The following is a 19,277-nucleotide window of genomic DNA, read 5'->3' as shown; positions in this document are numbered from 1 at the left end:
AAACATTCTCTTTAAGTCAAAAAGAAAAGTGAAATAGTTTTGGCCACGTTTTTTTTTTTTTTTTGGTATTAAAAGGGAAGTTTATGCTTTCAACATTTTATCATGGAATCGTTCTCTAGAATGATGAGTTTTCTTCCAATCTTGTTGATTAGTTGTTTCTTTTGTGTTGGTAAAGCCACAGACTGTGGTGGAAATCATGTTACAGAAACTATCATTGTTGGTAAAGAAGGCGACGCAACATTTAGTACAATTCAAGAAGCCATTGATTCTGTAAAAATTAACAATGACCAATGGATCAAGATTCATATTCAAGCAGGCTTATACATGTAAGTTCAAATCATACTCTTATAACATCAAAATTTAATCAACGATAACAAGAATTTTGTTATGAAAATACAATGAATGTTTTTCATGCATGGCATAATCTTTTTGTATATAGCTACATTTAATTTGGTTTTACCTTGAATAAATAAGATTAGGATACCATTATGAAAAAAGAGTGGAAAAATCTCTCCAACAATATGCCTCGTACCAAGATTTTGTGTTGACTTAATCCATTAACTTACATAAGTTACAAAGTAGATTATGACTCATAGGTTAAATTATTTAGGTTAGAATTGAAATTTTTAACTCATTAGTTTGTTTTAAACAATACAGTAAACATTTGCTTTAAGTTTGTATTTTAATCTTAGACGTTTGATGTAGATTTTATTGGGATGCGAACTTATAAAGTTTTATGAGTTATTGTAATATGGAATATTATGGGTCATATAATTACTGAATTAAATATTATGATTGTCGAAAATTTGTAGAAATTTTGAAAATATGAGATATATGAATTACATAAGATATGTTATAAAAGGACTCATGTTGAAAGATTCATTTATGAGTGAGTTATATGAGATATTATAAGTGAGTTGAAAGATTTTCCTCATTTATCATCTGATCAGTTAAATCAAGCTAAGGTTGTATTTTTCACCATTCGTCACATCTATCACAATGGTCAATTGACAACTACATGAGAACGAATTGAAAATAGTCATCAAATAACTTTACATGATTTTTATGAAAATAAAGTCATAAAATTATTTATCTGAAAATTTTCTTTTTCTAAATACAGATTTAGAGAGGATGTGAATTTAAATAAATACAAATTTAAATGAATAGTTAGTGCACATAATATGTCAAAATTGGTGGGTAAAAACTAAGTCGAAAAGGATTGACTTGCTACACCACTTTTTTTCAAATTAAATTTAAAATAAAATTATTTTAAAAATTAATTTTTTTATATCATATAACTTTAAGAATGTAAATATATAATCTGGCAGGTTTCTCAGGTTTAATAGTATGGCTCTAATATATGCAATATATTTGAATATCTCAGTTTTTTTCCTTCTTGTATTAATAGATAAATTACTGTGATTTTTTTCTCTCATGACATTTCTATAATCATATAACCATGTTCATATTATAATTATTCAGAGAAAGGGTTACTATTCCGAGAGAAAAATCATGTATAATTTTAGAAGGAGAGGGTAATTCGACAACAACCATAAGTTACGCAGACCACAGATCAATAAACCATAACGCTACGTTTACTTCTTTAGCATCCAATGTGGTTGCAAGTGGCATTACTTTCAAGGTGAACGCATAAATAAACTACACAACAAATATTTTCATAGTTCTTCAATATTCTTTAGTCTCTGATATAATGTTATGTATCTGCAGAACTCATATAATTTGGTGAATAAAAGATACAAATCTTACAACGTGGGAAGCAAAATCGAACAAGCAAATGCAGCAAGACTGCATGGAGATAAATATTTCTTCTATAATTGTAGTTTTTTAGGTTATCAAGACACTCTGTATGATCATTGGGGACGTCATTACTTCAAAGATTGTTACATTGAAGGTGAAATCGACTTTATATATGGTAGTGGGCAATCTTTCTATGAGGTAAATTACATTAATTATTTTATAGTTAAAGTATGTTTTTAGTCTCGTAACTTTGACAGAAATTGAAATTCATGTTTATTCGAAATTTTAATACATTTTGGTCCTAAATTTTAAAAAATAAATAAATATAGCATTTTTAACCTAATTATATATATATATATATATATATATATATATATATATATTGTACGGGTAAAACACATTTTTCAATTGATATTCAAGTGAGAACGTTGTGTCAAACGGTGTAAACAACTTAAATACTAGTATAAAATATGTTTGACACGTCAAAAAATTTTACGTAATTGTATTAAAAGGACTATTAGGTAACTTACATTAATTATTTTTATGGTTAAGTATGTTTTTAGTCTCTCAACTTTCACACGAAATTAGAATTTTTCTTTGTTCGAAACTTTAATACATTTTGGTCCTAAACTTTAAAAAATAAATAAATATAGCATTTTTAACCTAATTACATTAATTTTTTTTTACGTGTAAAACACATATTTTCCTACAGATATTGAAGTGAGAACGTCATGTCAAACAGTCTAAACAACTCGAATACTAGCATAAAATATGTTTGACACGTCAAAAATATTTAACGTAATTGTATTAAAAGGATTACATCCACTCGTTTTTAAAGTCTGATGACCAAAATTTATCAAAGTTTCGGACATAAACGAATTTCAATTTAAAAACATGTTTAACTCTTATTTTTAAATTCATTTTACATATATGGTAGTGGATAATCTTATAATCAAAACATTCATTTTTTTGATGTTGTGTTTTTATAATGTGCAGAACTGTTGGATAAATGTTATTGGAAGATTTCATTCAGCAGGGTATGTGACAGCTCAGGGACGAACTTCACCAGATGATCCAGATGGTTTTGTTTTTGAAGGAGGTTCCCTTATAGGGAATGGTAAAGTGAATTTAGGAAGAGCATGGAAAGCCTATTCAAGAGTCATATTTCATAAAACATATTTTTCTGATATTGTAACTCCTCAAGGATGGAATGCTTGGCATTATGCAGGCAATGAGTAAGTTTAAATGATACGTGGGTTATGAAAAACTGTTGTTATTATATATTCCATGGTTTAAAAAAAATAGTTCTTTTGGGTATGTAATGATATTTTATATAATATTAAGTATTTGTTCTTGATTTTTTTATTGATTTGTGATTAAATTGTTGCAGGAGTGGAATCACTTATGCTGAAGTTGATTGTGAAGGAGCAGGAGCTGACACCTCGAAGCGTGTTCCATGGATGAAAACCCTAAATGCTTCAGAAATGGAAGAATTTTCTTTAGCATCTTTTATTAATAAGGATGGATGGGTTGACAACTTACCAATACAATCCTCCTAATTTATTTTATTACTCATTGTTAATCTATGTATGCTTAAATGATAATATAGCAATTTGCAATATGAACCATATTTTGTGTTTCATATATAAATAAAAGTGAGTATTCTATGATTTTTATATCTTTTATACTTTTAAAATATTAACGGTTGAAGATTACATATCAATTAAAGACGAAGTGAATACAATGTATACAAGTCAATGAAAATTTTATTGTTTTACCCAAAAAAGTCGTCAAATTAATTACGAGTGTTAAAAATATATTATAGACGGGAATGTCATTTAATCTTCATTAATTACGAGTGTTAAAAATATATTATAAAAAAGTATAATAAATTTTTATAAATAGAACATCAAAAATATTTATATTAGCTTTCAATCTTTTATATATATAATTTATTCTAAATATTTAAAATTAGTTAGTAAGTTCAAAAAATATGATGGAAGTAAAAGTTATTAAATGTGCAGTACATGATTTGCAAACAATAATGATATTAATAAAAGTTATTACAAAAGGTTAGGTATTACATGAAGCATTCTTTGTCTGAATAAATCACTTGCTTGAAGCAATTATACGGTAATAACTATAAATTTAGTTTAATCGTTTTTTTAGTTCAACGATCTAGACAAATTTACTGATGTAGTTTATACGGTTATACTTTTAACTGTCTTCCAACACAATACATTTTAATTTCTACATATTAAAATTAGGAAAAAAAGTAACTAAAATTGGAGATATTAGTTTTTAATTAATTATAACAAATTCCAAATGAAAATTTATAATAACTAATTTCATTCCTCGGACCAAATATATACACAAATTTTACAAAAAAATTAACTAAAATTTAACTAATGAAGTTTAATTTCCATTCTTCGGATTTTGTATTTTACAGTGACAACTCTTAATAGCTAACCCTTTTAAGAGAGTGTGACTCACACTAAACAAGACAAATAGCTATTAACAATAATTTGACAAAAAAAAATACATCAAATGAAGGTACGTGCATATCCAAATACTTCGCCCAATTGGAAATTTCTCAACCAAAGAAAATAAGTCTTCCAAACCAATAAGCGAACAATTATCTTGAGAAGCATGGGAAAATTTGAAGGTGCTGCAATCACCAACAGCGAAAGTTTTGTCGCATCTATTCCCAGATTCTCTCTTATTAACATAGCCCAGATAATCCCGTTTACGAAAACGAACCTTCTCAACCAATTGCAAATTTTCATCAACTGCCAATTCTACTACTTCCCACTTATTATAAGGATTACCATTCTTGTGTGTCACATGAATTTCTCCATTTTGAGTTATCATCTTTTTTGCACTCTTAAAAAATCCAGATACCAACTTCTGATGTAGCCTGAATTCAAATATAGATATTTCAAAATCTGCAATTATCAAAAGTTTCTATTTAACGATTTTACTGTACATAAAAACTTACTCAATCTGACACAGTTTATGCTCACGATAGGTAAATCCGGCATGTGGAAAATTGAAAATGATTCGGTCAAAACATTTGGTTTTGAGGAGCGGGTGTTCACTCATAGTATGAACATCCACTTCATGCAGAATGGTGCAACCAAGATCCTCTAATTCCATCAACTTTAATGAAACCCTCGGGTATTTCCATAATAAAATACCTAAAACATTTCAACAAGAAAGTTAGAATCAGAAAACAAAGACATCAAAAGTAAAACAGTTTGAAATAAAAGAAAAAACATCCTTCAAACACCTTTGGAGTCAAGTGAAGTTGCTACCATGTTAGAAGCAGAGCCAAATGCCTTGGCCAAAGAAAGAGAAAAAGAGAAATCTCCCTCTCCTACGAGGAGTATCTTCTGGGAGCTACTGTAGTGTTTTATCGTTTTCTCTTCCATTTTGGTAACTATTGGCAATGAAAATAAACATCTACTCGAGCTGCTATATATAGGGAAGATTTACGTTTTCAATTGTGAGATGAACTTTAATTGGATAACTTTTGAATTTGAGGGATGCATTCCAAAGCTTTTCATCTGCCTCATTGTAGTGTTTGAGAACTGAAGAGTCTCCATAACATTTTCTGACTGCAATTGATTAGTTTACTGAGTATTTTCAATCATAAGTGTTATTCCCAACAATATGCGCATGCAACTTACCTTTTCCAATTACTCAATGCATCGAATTTCGCGCACTAATCCCATTTCATAAGGGAGAACGAGAAAAAGTGTGGTGCATTCTTGGTTTAGTAATTTTAATTGAATTCATATATGTGTAGACTTTGGGCATGGGTCCATGCAATATAACTGAAGTTTGTTTTAGAGGCTACGGATAAAACAATGCACCACAAAATTTGTCATTGATGCTTACTCTTTCTTCTTAAGTTTATGACCGATAAAATTTCTAGATATAGATACGGATAAAACAATTCACATTTAAATTGTTATAGGATTTGGCATTTCTGATTTTGAGGTGAAGCGGTTCGCCATTGCTGATACAGGGTGTACACAGTAAAAGAAAGAAAGAGTAAATCCGTAATTTTGTCAAAGATATAGGGTGCAAGAAGAAAAAAAAAATGGAGATACAGAAAGAAACAGCCACTATGTTGACCTCACCAAACATGATCAAAATTTATATCAGTAACATAATTGCTCTACTAAACAACAAATTGTTAAGAAATGTAATAAATATGTTGCCACTATTTGCCGTTCCCCCTTTTGATGACAAAAACTTGCTAACTGGTTGAAAAGAATGTAAATTGCAGGCATATAAAAGGGATGAAAAATATTCATGTAAAAGAAAGAAAATCACAATTACAAGCTTCCTAAGATACTCAGCAGAAGCCACTCGAATCACTTCTATGAATCCTTATTATCATCATCCTTCACTGCTTGAGTCACGCCAACTTCTGCTGGGCGAATGACACGATCATAAAGCATGTATCCTGCCTGCAAACACAACCATAGGATAGCTTTTATACTCATTGCTCATGTTTTCAGTTTCCGTAAATAAGTAAACAGCCCAACAAAGGAAGAACGAGACAACGTCTCTTCAAATATGCAATTAAATAGATTCTGATTCAAAAATGGAAACGATCATACTTTAGCTTTATAAAACTCTAAATTTGCCTTAAAATACCGACAAAATCAAACCAGAACTTATTGCACAGCAAATTGAAAGGGCGTAACTGCACTTGAAATCCTGTAGGTAACAGATTTATTTAATGGAACCAACGGGCAACATGAAATCAATGCAATGATAGAAAGCACGTTAAAAAGTATTTCTAGCTCCTCCCATAAGCAAAAACGATTATTTGAATAAAAAATTCATATATTACGGTAACATGTATTAAATAATAATTTTATATCTGTAAACAAATTAAATTTATTCATCCGCAGTCACTGCGACTAGAGCAGTGCCAGATTTTTTCTAAGTAAGCTATGCAATACGCAAGGGTGAGAAAATGCTTCCCTACGAAGTGAATGGTCGGAAATGAGAACATGACATTGATCTCTATCTCAGATTTTTCAAATAGAAAAGGTACGAAAACATCAAAAATGGAAATGCGGCATAATAATAGAAGTAATAGTATCAAATATGAATGATACAGATATGCCAACAACCTTTTAGTATCCATGCTTCATATATACAAAATAACACGTCGTATCAACAGTTTTAAGGGTCTAAACGAAATTATAAAATAGGAACAAGCAGATCATAGTTCCTTCCTAAAAATTATGAAAATTACCTTCAGAACAGCTGCAACAGTTCCTGGAGGCTTAGAACCATCAGGAATTTGAAAGACAGCATTATGTCTGTGTGGGTCAAAGGGCTCATTCGTAGGATCAAATTTTTCTACACCAAACTTTTTAAGTACCTGTACGCACTAGCAGTTAGCTCTACAATATGCTGGAGCATGAAACAATTTGCAGTCCTCAAAGATTTATTATTTCAAACTCAAACTCATAATAATCCACAGTAAAATTCAAGAGACAATTTTTTTTGTAATATTATTGAAAGTCATAACTTGTGTAAGGAAACATTTTGTTAATTCCGAATAGTCTAGTCTAAAACAGTTTAGCCAGACGTAGTGGATGATCCATACACGTAAGTGTTATAATAAATAAGATTAAGTTTTGAATTACTAATAGCTAATTAAACTGTATATAATAAGAATTCTCAAACTGGTAGACCAGTTCTGAAATCTATAGGATGCCCCTACATGCAAAAGTGTAACAAATAAATTCAATCAATAAAAATCTTGACCAGACCCAACAACATATTTATCATATTAAATTCGTTATAATTTTAAAGGACCCATTGTAATCTAAAACCAAAACATTAAGAATGTCTTCCTATGTTTTAACCTAACATGGTTCATCAATTAACGGTTCTTTCGTTGGTCCAAATATAATATCTCATAAAAGGAAATATTCGATTAATCCCAAACATAAATATGTTTATAACAAATATCTAATAACGGTTCTTTATTTTCCATTCTTGATGTTTATAACAAATATCGTCAAATAAAAAAGATTGACGAAGCAGAGTATTGGACAACAAAAGATTAGCAACGCAAAATATTGGACAAAATCAAAGATCACAGTAAGATTTGCGTCAATAAACAATCAAATATTGAACAAATCCATAAGCACAAAAACTACAAAAACTACAAAAATTGCATGCAAGAAAGAGTCTTCATAAATCCATAAGCACATAAAGTAGTATCCGATTGATGGTCAACTAGACCATCTAGTCTCTGAGAGAAACATATTGTCATATCCTTCACCTAGTAACGTTAGTTCTCTATCAAACAACTTTCTAAGAGAGTTTTTCCTGGAACCATTATAAAACTTTATTTATAGCTAGGAGTAGCAAACTAAAGAATACTTGTGAAATCCGGAAGTGGTTTAGGGACAAAAAATATTTGGTGTTCTTTATCACTTTGTTTTCCAAGCATTTGTGAAAAAGCTTTGAACTCTATTCAACCCCACACCATACAGAGTCAGCATGTTATTTCGCACTTCTTTGGTCAAATGGCACGGGAAGGTGATAAAGTCCTTACCCAAATTCTCTAGTTATTAGATACCCATCAACTCAATGAGAATTCAGCAAGTAAACTAAATAACCTATTTCCAATCTAGTGATCATTAAATGAATGAAGTGCTTCCAGAGTTTCAATACACAGCTATTTTTTGATACAATGATTCACAAAATAATTAAAACAAAATTGAATAAGAAAATGATTTCCAACATGATTATGACTTTTAAACTAAAATAGGCCATTCGAAACCAAAACAAAAAACAAGCCCCTAATCTAACAGAATTTGAACCAAGTCCACCAACTTTAGTCTAAAGCCTCCTCACTTAATCCCACCAAATTACTCTCACCCTCACATCACTCAATTAACCATCAGTCCGCTATCATCACTGAACAAAAGTATTTAAATGAGGAACTAATAAGACAGCTGCAAAGAAATGGGAATAAACATCAGCTATAAAAATGAGAAGAAAGAAAACATTGAAAAATAGATTCGCTGTGACTTTTGAATTTAAATAGATACCGCATAAAGTAGAACATTCTACCTCTGACAATTGTTTCTCGGTCATTTCAACACCTTGCAGAAGTGTTTTCAGAAGTTTTACCGCTTCAGCAGAGTCACTAGGTGTATCAATTTTTGAAAAACTTTCCTTTACAACCGAGGAAGCTCTTTCCAGATTGTCCGCAACATCTAGTAAACTCTTCGCAAAATTCTACATCATATTTAAACCACTCAGCACCCGGTTGAAGAGGAAATTATTTGAGAAAAAGGTTTCAGAGATAGACCTGTATAGCAAACTTTTTCGAATTATCTGCTTCACGTCGTGTCCTTTCCATGGTATTCTCCATATCTGCATAAGTACGCAAAACTTTATCCTGCATTTGTTCAATCTCCTTGTGCTTTAACTTCAAAAGTTCTTCTTTCTCAGCCACAAGTTTAATCAAATCATCCTTGGATAGATATTCACTCTCTGAATCTGAATCTGAATCTGAATCTGAATCAGAAAATGCTGTTCGTTTGAAACCTCTCCTCCTTCCTTTTACAGTTTGAGATTGAGAATCAGAAATAGAACTTGATTCCTCTGTTTTATCTGTAGATTTAGCTTGTCCGGCCTGTTCAAAATTATTGGCCTTTTCGTTTGCTTTATCAGGGTTATCATTTGTAGAATCTTCAATATTAATATTCTTCCCTTTTTCCTTGTCATTAGTTTCACTTGAAGCTGATGAAGAAAACCCACATCTTGGAGTTGATGATGAATTTATCCGTAGCAGTGACAAATTGACTTGAACAGGAATCAACTGGAACATTAGAAAGTATATGGGGTTTTTAAAATGCCTAACTAGAATTCACTCAATAAAAAATGATAATGACGGCATGGTCAATTCTCATCATATCTTCTACACACAAAAAAAAAACAAAAAAAAATGGAGGAATTATTAATCCTTCGTATCAAAGTTGGAGGAATTATCAATCCTTCATTTTAAGAAAACTACAATGATCAAGAATAAGAGGGGAAAATATTATAAGAAAAAAGCTCAAGCAGTGCTTCTACATCAAAAAATCAACAAGTTACACTTATAAGTCAATTTCTATGCCTTGCACGTATAAAAAGGTTCCACTGGTAGTAACCAATAAAAAATCATCATTGGAATGACTATCAAAATAATTTTTGTGAAAGTCTATGCACTTGCCATATATGACTATTCTATGAGTGAATGACAGTGTAAAAATCAGTCCATACACCTTTACCATGACTTTTTCTTTTTAAATTGACTAAAGAATGACTTATTAAAAAAATTTCAACCAATAAATTTCCAGAGAAGAGAAAACAATTTTTAAAATCTTCATACTATCAAACCACTAATGAAAATTAACAAGCTAAATAAAAGAAGAATGAGATACAACGCAACCTATTAAAAAACCCTGGCTAAATAGGACAACCAACAGCAACAAATGACACAAGACATTCATCCTATTATTTCTTTCTTTCTAAATGACATTTACAAAAGTTTGTTGAAAGTTTGATTTCAAAGCAACCGGATTACACTTTATAATGCATGAAAAAGAATTTCTGAAACACAAGCCACCATAACCTTAATAAAACTAAAAAAATAACATGAACGTCGATTATTTAAAAACGAGCCAATTAGGATATATTTTGAGACACGGAACCTCCACGAAAGGAATCGGTAGTAAGAAACGTAAAAGTAACAACAAGCGTTAAAAAGGGTCAAACAATAAAAATTTGAGGAAACCCCTAAAACCCTGGCAAAACCCTAAGAATTAGATAAGTGTGGGAAGATTACCTTGTTGGGAGATTGGTGAATAAGGGAATGTAAGTGATTGGAGAAGTGTTGGGAAGTTTTGGAAGCAGAGAGAAAAGAGGTTCGGGAAACGGTGGTGGACACACGGGACAAAACCTTGTGGACAAACATCTCTTAAGAAGAAGAGTTAATGAAAAACAGGGTGTTTCTGAAAACGAAAACAGATAGATGGGAAAACTGAGAACTTTCTGGAAAAGAAAACAGTGTTACATGAAGCATTCCCTTTCTGTATAAACGTCCTTCAAGCAATTCGACAGTATATAGAAATTTAGTTTCATTATTTTTTAGTGTATAGAAATCTAGGCAAATTTGTTGTTATACCGTCTAACACAACTACTTACTGATTCTTTAGGTGTAATCAGTGATTTATTTTTTCAATTTGTGAGTTTGGTTTATTTTCATTCTTTTATTTTTTTTATTTAATTTGGTTTTTACTTTTTGTAAAAAAAATTAATTTGATTATTTTTGTTCATGTCAATTTAAATATCATATGTTATTTTATGAAATTTTTATTTTTAAATTTTTTTTATTCTTTTAAAATTAAAAAGAAAAATAACTGTTATATATCATGCCATGATCATGTGATTAGGTTACGCGTTAATTCGTATAGGCTTTATTTCTTTCAAAAAATTACCACATGTATTATGATTGTATTACGCGTCAATTCGTATAGTTTTTATTTCTTTAAGAAAAATTAACACATGACATATTTCTTTTCATATGTCGGACTAATCATATTTCATTTCAGTTTAATTTTTTTATTTACAATTATGATTTAATTTAATCATATATTTTTTAAAATAACTCAATTTTATATCTTAATATCAAATTAATAATTAAATTTAATTACAATTTATATGTTCAAATAATTTTTTATTATTTATATACCAAATTAATAATTAAACTTAACTACAATTTATATATTCAAATAATTTTTTATTATTTATATATCAAATCATCTAAATGTACATTATTTTATTTTACATTTTTTAATTATAACTTTTTATACTTAAAATTGTTTATATATGTAAAAAATAAAATATTTTGAATATTTTATCAAAGTAATTAAATATTCGTTCGTATTTTTATTTCAAAATTTTAAAACGAGACCCATTACTATTTTATTATTTATTCATACTTTACCTTCATTTTCAACTATTCTACTCATTTACTTTACCTTCATTTCCAACTATTCTACTCATTTACCTTGCAATTGAGTGAGGGTAATAAGAATTTGGATAGGTTTTTCTACATTTTATTTTCAGAATACATTGGTTACTATTTTAAAGTTTTAAAATATATTGAAAAAATTTTAAAATATTAATATAACGTAGTTTTAATGCTTCGTAAAAGATAAAAAAATTCAGTAAAAAATCTAAAGTCGGTTAATCTCTTGATTATGAATCCTCTCTATCTGATATTATATTTTCAGCAGCATGCGAGCTGGAAGGGGATTATTCAACAACCAAATTCTTTATTTTCTGTCTGGAGACTTTATTGAAAAGACAAAATATACGAAAAAGAAAAAACATAAATTTAATAATATAACTATCCAGGTAGAAAAAAAAGCATCAATCGGATAGCACATCAAGATCCCATGACGAACATACACAGTGCACAAAGACTCCGTAAAATTCTGCTATAAACGTCATTCTGACTAATCTAATATAGCACTGACTCAATTGCTCAGGAATTTAATCATAGGGATTCCTAAAATTCTTCAAGAGGTTAGGAATATCGTAGGCTAACATGTCATCAACTGCTTGTATCATCTTTGGTTTCAATTTTTCAAACTTATCAATATTGTAACCACTCAATCTCTCCCTAAAATACTCTACATTTGGGAAATCACCAGGAGGTAAATGGAACTCCCTTTGCACCTGTTCCAAATGTGTCAGTCATGTGTAAACAATATATGCAAAGTGGATATACAGATAGATCCATACCTTTCCAAATTCAGCTGCCAAATTATCAATGAGCTTTTGCTGAGCTTTAGATTTGCCTATCATAGCAGGCATCTCCTTTTTTAGATGACTGATAATATACGCATGTATCTTGGCTGCTCGGGCTCGTTTTACAAACTCATTGATCTACAATAGTCAATAATACAGATATAATAAAATTAATTATGCAAAAAAAGTAACTCCAACAAATTAAATATAAACCGGTACTGAAATTGAAAATCAGATAATTTACAGATGCAACTATAGAATATTGTATAAAACCTGTCTATGGACATAATGGCACTAAAGAGAACTGGTAAAACTACTACTCTTTTTGTAATTTCAAAAAAGAAAGAACAATCTAATCAAGAGGATGACTTCCTTTAGTTTCCCCATATCCACTGTCCCAGCTATCCTTTAATCTTTCATAATTTCTTTGCAAAGCTATCAAAGCATGGGGAGGCGCTTCTCAAAAAAAAAAACTGCTTCCAGATGTTTAAAAAATATATTGGATTAGGGTAGCTTTTGAAAACTGTTTTCCAAGCTAATTTTTCCAACTCCTAACTCTAAACATTAGATTTTGAAAAATGTTTTATAAAATAGTTTTAGGAAACTGAAAAAACAACCAAACACACCCTAAGTACCCTAATTTTAGTTGAAAACTACCTTTTTGATAAAAATATAAAATTTGGTTAAGTAAATAACTCACTCTTCGATCACAAGCTGCTTTTGGTATATCTTTCAGATCCGAAAGAAGATCATCTTGTTCCTTTTCAAATAGTTCCTTACCAAGTGGACCAGTGGCAACATCATTTACAGGCATGTCATTGAAGGAGCTGCAAAAAAAGGTTGATTATGAGCAAATGAGCCCAAGTCAATCTCATAAACAAGGAAACAAAAATTCAGCTATTTCATCATGTATAGGTTGCGCAGAACATGGGGGTGGTGGTGTGGAAGAAATCTTAAATGCCACCGACACAAAGAACTTCATGATAATACAAAACAACCTCAAAAACCTTACAATTGTAGCAACAAGTAGTCTCTCCCCAACTATCTATAACAAAGACAACATTTGAACACCGAGAGAGAAGAATAAATATATTAAATACATAAATGATGCGACATACCCAATATACACACGCATTACTTCAGGTGTCTTCAACACCTTCCCAAGTGACCACATTAAGGCGCCATAAACCCTCATCAACTATAAGAAAGGGACAAATATAGGTTAGATTTCACTGGAGTAGGTTGTGAAAGATTCTAAAGATAAACAAAGACGTTTGATCACTCAGGCTCTTACTTGTTGGGTATCAACTTGGTCTGCCTTATTCAAAACTACTCGGATTTTGTCATCATGTCCCCGTAAGGATGATATCACACGATTGAACTCATCACTAATGTCAAGTTTGTGAGGATCAAACAATAAAAGTATCAAATCGCACTTGGCAGCAAACCAAGATGTCACGCCCGTAAAATCATATGCCCGTTGTGTCCTTTGCTTTTCTCCAGACAAAACTCCGGGAGTGTCAACAAATGTGATGTGTTCTAGTAGCTTTGGACAATTGAAAGAGTCAACCACAAATGTTATAAAGGAAAATTTAGTAAATATTTTCAACATATCTAGATCAACTTACAGGATGAGGCATCTGTGAACACACAAATTTTGACAAAAATGCTGTGCCAAAAGTTGTAAGGCCACTAAATGGCATGTCTGCTTGGACAGCAACAGTATTTCCAGGAACAGTTCTCTCATCAGATCCAGACTGCACATTAGTACCATTTCCCAGTTAAAAGATAAAGGATTACTAAGAAAAGGAAAAACTAAGTTTTTTAGTCCTCCAAATTTGGGGCACGTTTTCATTTGGGCCTCCAATTAAGACATTTCATTCTTTTAGTCTTTCTACTTTTAGAAACGCCTTTTATAGTTCTGGTGTTAGGTGACATTACATTGGTAGCGTCACAGATGTGGCAAATGGTGATTTACTTAACTTTTGTCACGTAGATTTAATTGAATGACATGGTTTTTTTGAAAGTTCATTATTTTTTGTTAACTCTCACGTCATGGAGAAGATAAATTTGTAAACCCAGCCCACTGTGATTGATGTTTCACATATAACCTAACCATGTTCCTCCTATTCCTCCTATTCCTCCTAAAGATATTCCTCCTCCAGAATTAAACATTGTTGCTCTTTTTTCTCTACTGTTGCTCCCTTTGCTATTGAAAAACAAAAAAGTGTTCGCTTCATTCTTCTGAAGAGCCTGATGAAGTAGTTTTCTTAACTTCATTGTCAAAGATAACTTGCGTAAGGTTTTAGTGGTACATGCCACTGTTCTCCTCCCTTTCTTTTCTCGTGGTTAGTGTTTAGTGAATTCCCATTTCTCCTTTTAGTCTTGCGAATTTCAAACTTAAATATATATTTCTCTCTCTTTTCTCTCAACATAATGGGGCTTCCGACAGTTATGCAGATTTGTTCCAACCCAACTGTCAAAGAATGGTTAGAAAAGAGTCATGATTAGGTGTAGGCAGCAAGGATGTGGGTTCCTTGCATGAAGTTAACAAAAAATTTAATAGACTATCAAAATAACCATGTTTAAATCCAGTTGGTAAATGTTGAGTAAATCATTACTATAAGGAGTGCTAGTGTTGGAAGCATGACTGGCACTCCAACACTGCAAGAAATAACAGTGTTGTGATTCATAGCATCTGCCAAGATGTTGAATATTCCCATGATTTACAAGCCAAATTGGTGTATATGTTTAAAACTGAGGAAACATTGAACGTGTAATAACACAATCATCATAAAGGAATTGGCTTGGCTTACACGTACCATGACAACAACAAACCTATCAGTTGTTGGCTCAGGTCCAATATGGGCTCCTATTAACATTTATGGGAAAAACATGACAGAGATTAGCAACTATATATTTAAAAAGTAATGATATATCATCCTACTAAACTTCCTAAAGTTTTACAAAGAGTATCAAAATAAATAAATGCATTTCATATTTTGCAGACGTTGAAAAGATTCAATACTTGTTCAAATAGTAATCAGAAGGATTGGTAGGAAACTGTTGCAGGGAGATATAGAATTATGTATTCATAAAACAGATCTAAGAGACGCAAGACATACATATGGGCATATAGAGAAAGAAGAATCACTTGCCTGGATAACTACTTTTAAGGAGATGTTTGATAAATGTTGTTTTACCAGTTGAGTACTGACCCAAAAGCATAACCATTGGTTTGGCATCAAAGTCACTATTTGTCTACATATTGTAAAAAATTACAATCAACAAAAAAACTAAATGTGTTCTTTGTATATATTCAAAACGTAGCAACAACCTAAACAAAATAACTTACTCACCAGTAATGGCGATACAAAATCATTAAAACGGTAAGTCGCTTCTAATGGCTTCAACTTGTTAAGGTAGAGCCTCTTCAAGCCGTCAATTATTGATGTCACTGAGGAAAGAGGCACCTATGAACAAATGTATCACAGATAGAAGAAAAAAGACTTATGAAAGAAATATTTGACAATTTTGAAGGTAACACGGATAAAAGGTCATACAGAACATACAAGTAGGATGATGACCTCTAGGATAATGTTAACTTGATTCATAAAAAATTAGAGACAAAGTTAGCTTTTTAGATTTCCACGAGATAAAATGCACTTTGTGTCATGCCAAAAAGAAACAAGATAATATAATACCATTTCTAAACTGACACAACAATATTCATATGTGGGGTATCAGGCATATTACTCTCATTAGTGCTGTGATAGAGTCATGTTGGAGTCACAAAATATCATCTTTCAAATTTGATACTTCGGCAATGTATCTGACACATGTCATAGGGGTGTCGGTATCGGACACAAGGACAGGCCATTGAAGAGGGGTGTCTGTTCTTCATATTGGCTAAAATAAGTTAACCACACGAATTGAAATCAAATAACAAGGTAGATTTCAGGCTCCTAATCATTACCAAAATATATTTTGTTCATCATCTTATAGAAGACAGAAAGCAACCAAACCAGTTGTCTCTCACACATACTTTTCAAGATCAAGATGACACTAAAGCAAACCAGAACAGCCTAAAGAAGGTAAAAAAGAATGACACTCAAGTTTACAATTATTTGAAAACTTTAAATGAATATTCAGTATGGTTTCTAGTGGACTGAAAGGCAAGGATAATGCACAAAGAATCCATCAAATTAACAGTAACAGAAGGCTTGCCTTTTTAGTTGAATTTGAAGAAAACCAATTTCTCGATGGTGATGGCTGCAATTGAGAACTACCTGTAATTACTGAACTTAGACTAGATCTTCAAAAGGAAAGAACATAAAACCAATATGAAGGTCCACATTTGGTAAAACGAAAAAAATATTACCATTCGTTTCAACTTCTCTGTGTTTATGCTTTTTCTTCTGGGTAGACAAATTTGAGTGGTAAGAACATTCAAAAAATAAGCATAAAATGTTGACACTGTAAAAAAAAAATACCTTACAAAGAAATACTTACAGTTAGTAATGCATCTAAACCATCCATTACGGGAGGTTCCAGATTTGTAAAATCAACTGAAATAAAAGTAAACTTTCATTAGGTTAAATATGCAGATAGGCATAGCAACAAGAATGTGCATTACAAACTAATAAAAATATAAACGTTATTCAAACAGAGTAATGAGACAAACCTAAGCATACATAACTTACCATTACTAGTCGGCAAATCGGGTGTTATTGAATGCCCAGATTGAGCCAAAGAAACTAGCTACATTTCAAAGTGAGTAAGATTTTGGAAATTTATCTGCATTGAAATACAAAATATGTAAAAACATTTTTACCTGCATAGCAATGATAAATTCAGAGAAACCAAGATACCCTTGCCGCTTTGTATCTGCAATAGCCCACACCTTATTTTGGTAACAGAAGCAAACCAATAAAGTCTTTAGTTAGGAAGAAAGGAAAAAAAAAAAGCAAAATAGATAGCAATCAGCAAGTACAAGTTATTACATAAACAACACAACCATTAACTGCCTCAACCATTACTTGTTAGAGATACAACTATAGTGAAGCAGACTTCTATATGCGTAATTAAATTATTTCACTCATAAAAAAGTTTAAAAAAATCATTTAAATAGTTGGCAATATTTGGTAATACATTTCAATAACAGGATAAAATTCTCTATACCCACAATGCATCAGTCTTGAATCAGAATTGAAAAAATGAAAACCAATGCAGGAACTGGATAATATGAGGCATTCCACAAATTAGAGGACTGGTTCAAGACCAACAACTAAGTCTGCCTAAATTGAAAATGTAGAGGACTTTAAGATAGGAAGTGCAGGCGAAGTTCAAAGTTCACCTGTGCATGCTTGATAGAAAAGGCAGAAGAGAGCAAATAAAAATTGAAACTAAACAAAATTGTTACTTATTGTTTAAAATGAATATAAGTGAACATTAAACCAAATTGGCCTACTTGTAAAAGCAAATAATCCCAGTTTTATCTTTTCTCTACCATTGCATGCACACTGAAATACCAAAAATTTTTTGTAGTGACTGACTACTGGTATCCTTCATAAGAGGCAGTTTTACTCGAGTCAAATAAAACTACTAGAGTTGACAAAATTTAAAGTGGGAGGGTATTCAACACAGCCAATGTCGACTGATTCCGCGACCGTGTGGTGCGCCTCGCTTTATTTCATTAATGAGTAGAAAATAAAGGGAGTAGGGCACGTAATAACGCTGAACTTTTATCACTTCTCACTTTATTCACTAAGCAAGTAATCATATAGTACCTTATAATTTTTGATTCAAGATTTCGATTACTTCCAACTCTCACCAATATTCATTCATGTTTCAATGCAAAGCAACGACAACAAAGAAAAACGGGAAAACAGAAAACCTGCTTAAGATCTTGGCGAGACAAGTTGGACATGGCGAAAAACTTGGTGGCGTCACTCCCCGTAATGCGGCCATCGCTATCTAAAAAAGGAAGCGTACCGTGAAATTTCTGAAGAAAACTAAGGAAAACAAAAATCACTGAAAAACATGTTGTGCTGTGATGTACTGTACCTGAATCAGCGTAATTGAACCAGTCCTTGTAGATCGCCTGCTGTTGTTTGGAGCACGAACCGATTGGGATCGGGTCGAACTCCATTGATCGCAGAAAAAGCTTCGAAACCGCGGGTTTGAGATCTCGCAGCGTTCGAGAAGCTGCGTTTTATCGCTTTTTTATCTTTTCCGTGGAACTGAAAACGAGAGCGTTAAACGACGACGAGGAATTGCATCAGCAGTGTCGTATTGGCGATGGAAACTACCCAGAGTCGGTGTAAAGATGGTGCTTTAACGAACCTTGTTTTTGATAGTTACCAAACACTAGTGCCAAGTTAGCACTCACTTTGCTTGCTGATTCAGATTCTCATATTAACTTCACGTTCAAATGGAAGTTCTTGTCATCGCTTTTTCACTCCTTTTCAATTTAATCAATCGGGTAGGGATTATATATTAATTTTACTATTTTCAGGATAAATTTTTATAATTAACATTTCTCTCTTCGAACTCCTTTTCTTTCTCTTTTGCTATATACTCCCTGCCTCTGATGACCTTAATTCAAAACTAGACATTTTTAACAATATTATATTATCCAAATAAAATAATTAGTTTTGTTAAATTTAAAA

At 31.4% G+C, this 19,277-nt stretch overlaps 4 protein-coding genes across 6 annotated transcripts; 1 reads left to right on the top strand and 3 right to left on the bottom strand.

Moving 5' to 3' along the window:
* Nucleotides 1-102: 102 nt before the first annotated feature.
* Nucleotides 103-3,412, top strand: LOC114195174 (putative pectinesterase 10). The gene is made up of 5 exons (XM_028085565.2): nt 103-326; nt 1,483-1,642; nt 1,729-1,956; nt 2,755-2,993; nt 3,149-3,412. The coding sequence occupies exons 1-5, from the start codon at nt 103-105 to the stop codon at nt 3,315-3,317; spliced, it is 1,020 nt and encodes a 339-aa protein (XP_027941366.1). The 3' UTR covers nt 3,318-3,412.
* An 835-nt stretch (nt 3,413-4,247) lies between these two features.
* Nucleotides 4,248-5,189, bottom strand: LOC114195173 (uncharacterized protein At4g26485-like). Its single transcript, XM_028085564.2, has 4 exons — nt 5,048-5,189; nt 4,757-4,955; nt 4,332-4,675; nt 4,248-4,252 (listed from the first exon to the last, which is right to left on the bottom strand). The coding sequence occupies exons 1-4, from the start codon at nt 5,187-5,189 to the stop codon at nt 4,248-4,250; spliced, it is 690 nt and encodes a 229-aa protein (XP_027941365.2).
* Nucleotides 5,190-5,870: 681 nt separating this feature from the next.
* LOC114193197 (grpE protein homolog 2, mitochondrial) lies at nt 5,871-10,917 on the bottom strand. The gene is made up of 5 exons (XM_028082916.2): nt 10,637-10,917; nt 9,116-9,628; nt 8,875-9,042; nt 7,037-7,165; nt 5,871-6,236 (listed from the first exon to the last, which is right to left on the bottom strand). The coding sequence occupies exons 1-5, from the start codon at nt 10,763-10,765 to the stop codon at nt 6,147-6,149; spliced, it is 1,029 nt and encodes a 342-aa protein (XP_027938717.2). The 5' UTR covers nt 10,766-10,917; the 3' UTR covers nt 5,871-6,146.
* A 1,250-nt stretch (nt 10,918-12,167) lies between these two features.
* EHD1 (EPS15 homology domain 1) lies at nt 12,168-19,039 on the bottom strand. Of its 3 annotated transcripts, none has more exons than XM_028084813.2 (16): nt 18,673-19,039; nt 18,503-18,582; nt 17,441-17,509; nt 17,310-17,367; nt 17,119-17,174; nt 16,988-17,024; nt 16,834-16,895; nt 15,966-16,079; nt 15,765-15,867; nt 15,429-15,478; nt 14,235-14,363; nt 13,901-14,152; nt 13,725-13,804; nt 13,307-13,433; nt 12,601-12,744; nt 12,168-12,534 (listed from the first exon to the last, which is right to left on the bottom strand). In XM_028084813.2, the coding sequence occupies exons 1-16, from the start codon at nt 18,755-18,757 to the stop codon at nt 12,349-12,351; spliced, it is 1,632 nt and encodes a 543-aa protein (XP_027940614.1). In that variant the 5' UTR covers nt 18,758-19,039; the 3' UTR covers nt 12,168-12,348. The 3 variants fall into 3 exon arrangements, with proteins under 3 accessions (XP_027940614.1, XP_027940615.1, XP_085521851.1); XM_028084814.2 differs by having other exon boundaries at nt 16,988-17,021; XM_085665725.1 differs by lacking the exon at nt 18,673-19,039 and having other exon boundaries at nt 17,441-17,493; nt 18,503-18,551.
* Nucleotides 19,040-19,277: the final 238 nt, after the last annotated feature.

This window comes from Vigna unguiculata, chromosome 8 (assembly GCF_037176805.1).
Source record: "Vigna unguiculata cultivar grain cowpea cultivar isolate G323 ecotype 2 chromosome 8, ASM3717680v1, whole genome shotgun sequence".
Classification (NCBI taxonomy): Eukaryota; Viridiplantae; Streptophyta; class Magnoliopsida; order Fabales; family Fabaceae; genus Vigna; species Vigna unguiculata.
The sequence above is the reverse complement of the archived record's forward strand: the minus strand, read 5'-3'. Positions and strand labels throughout refer to the sequence as shown.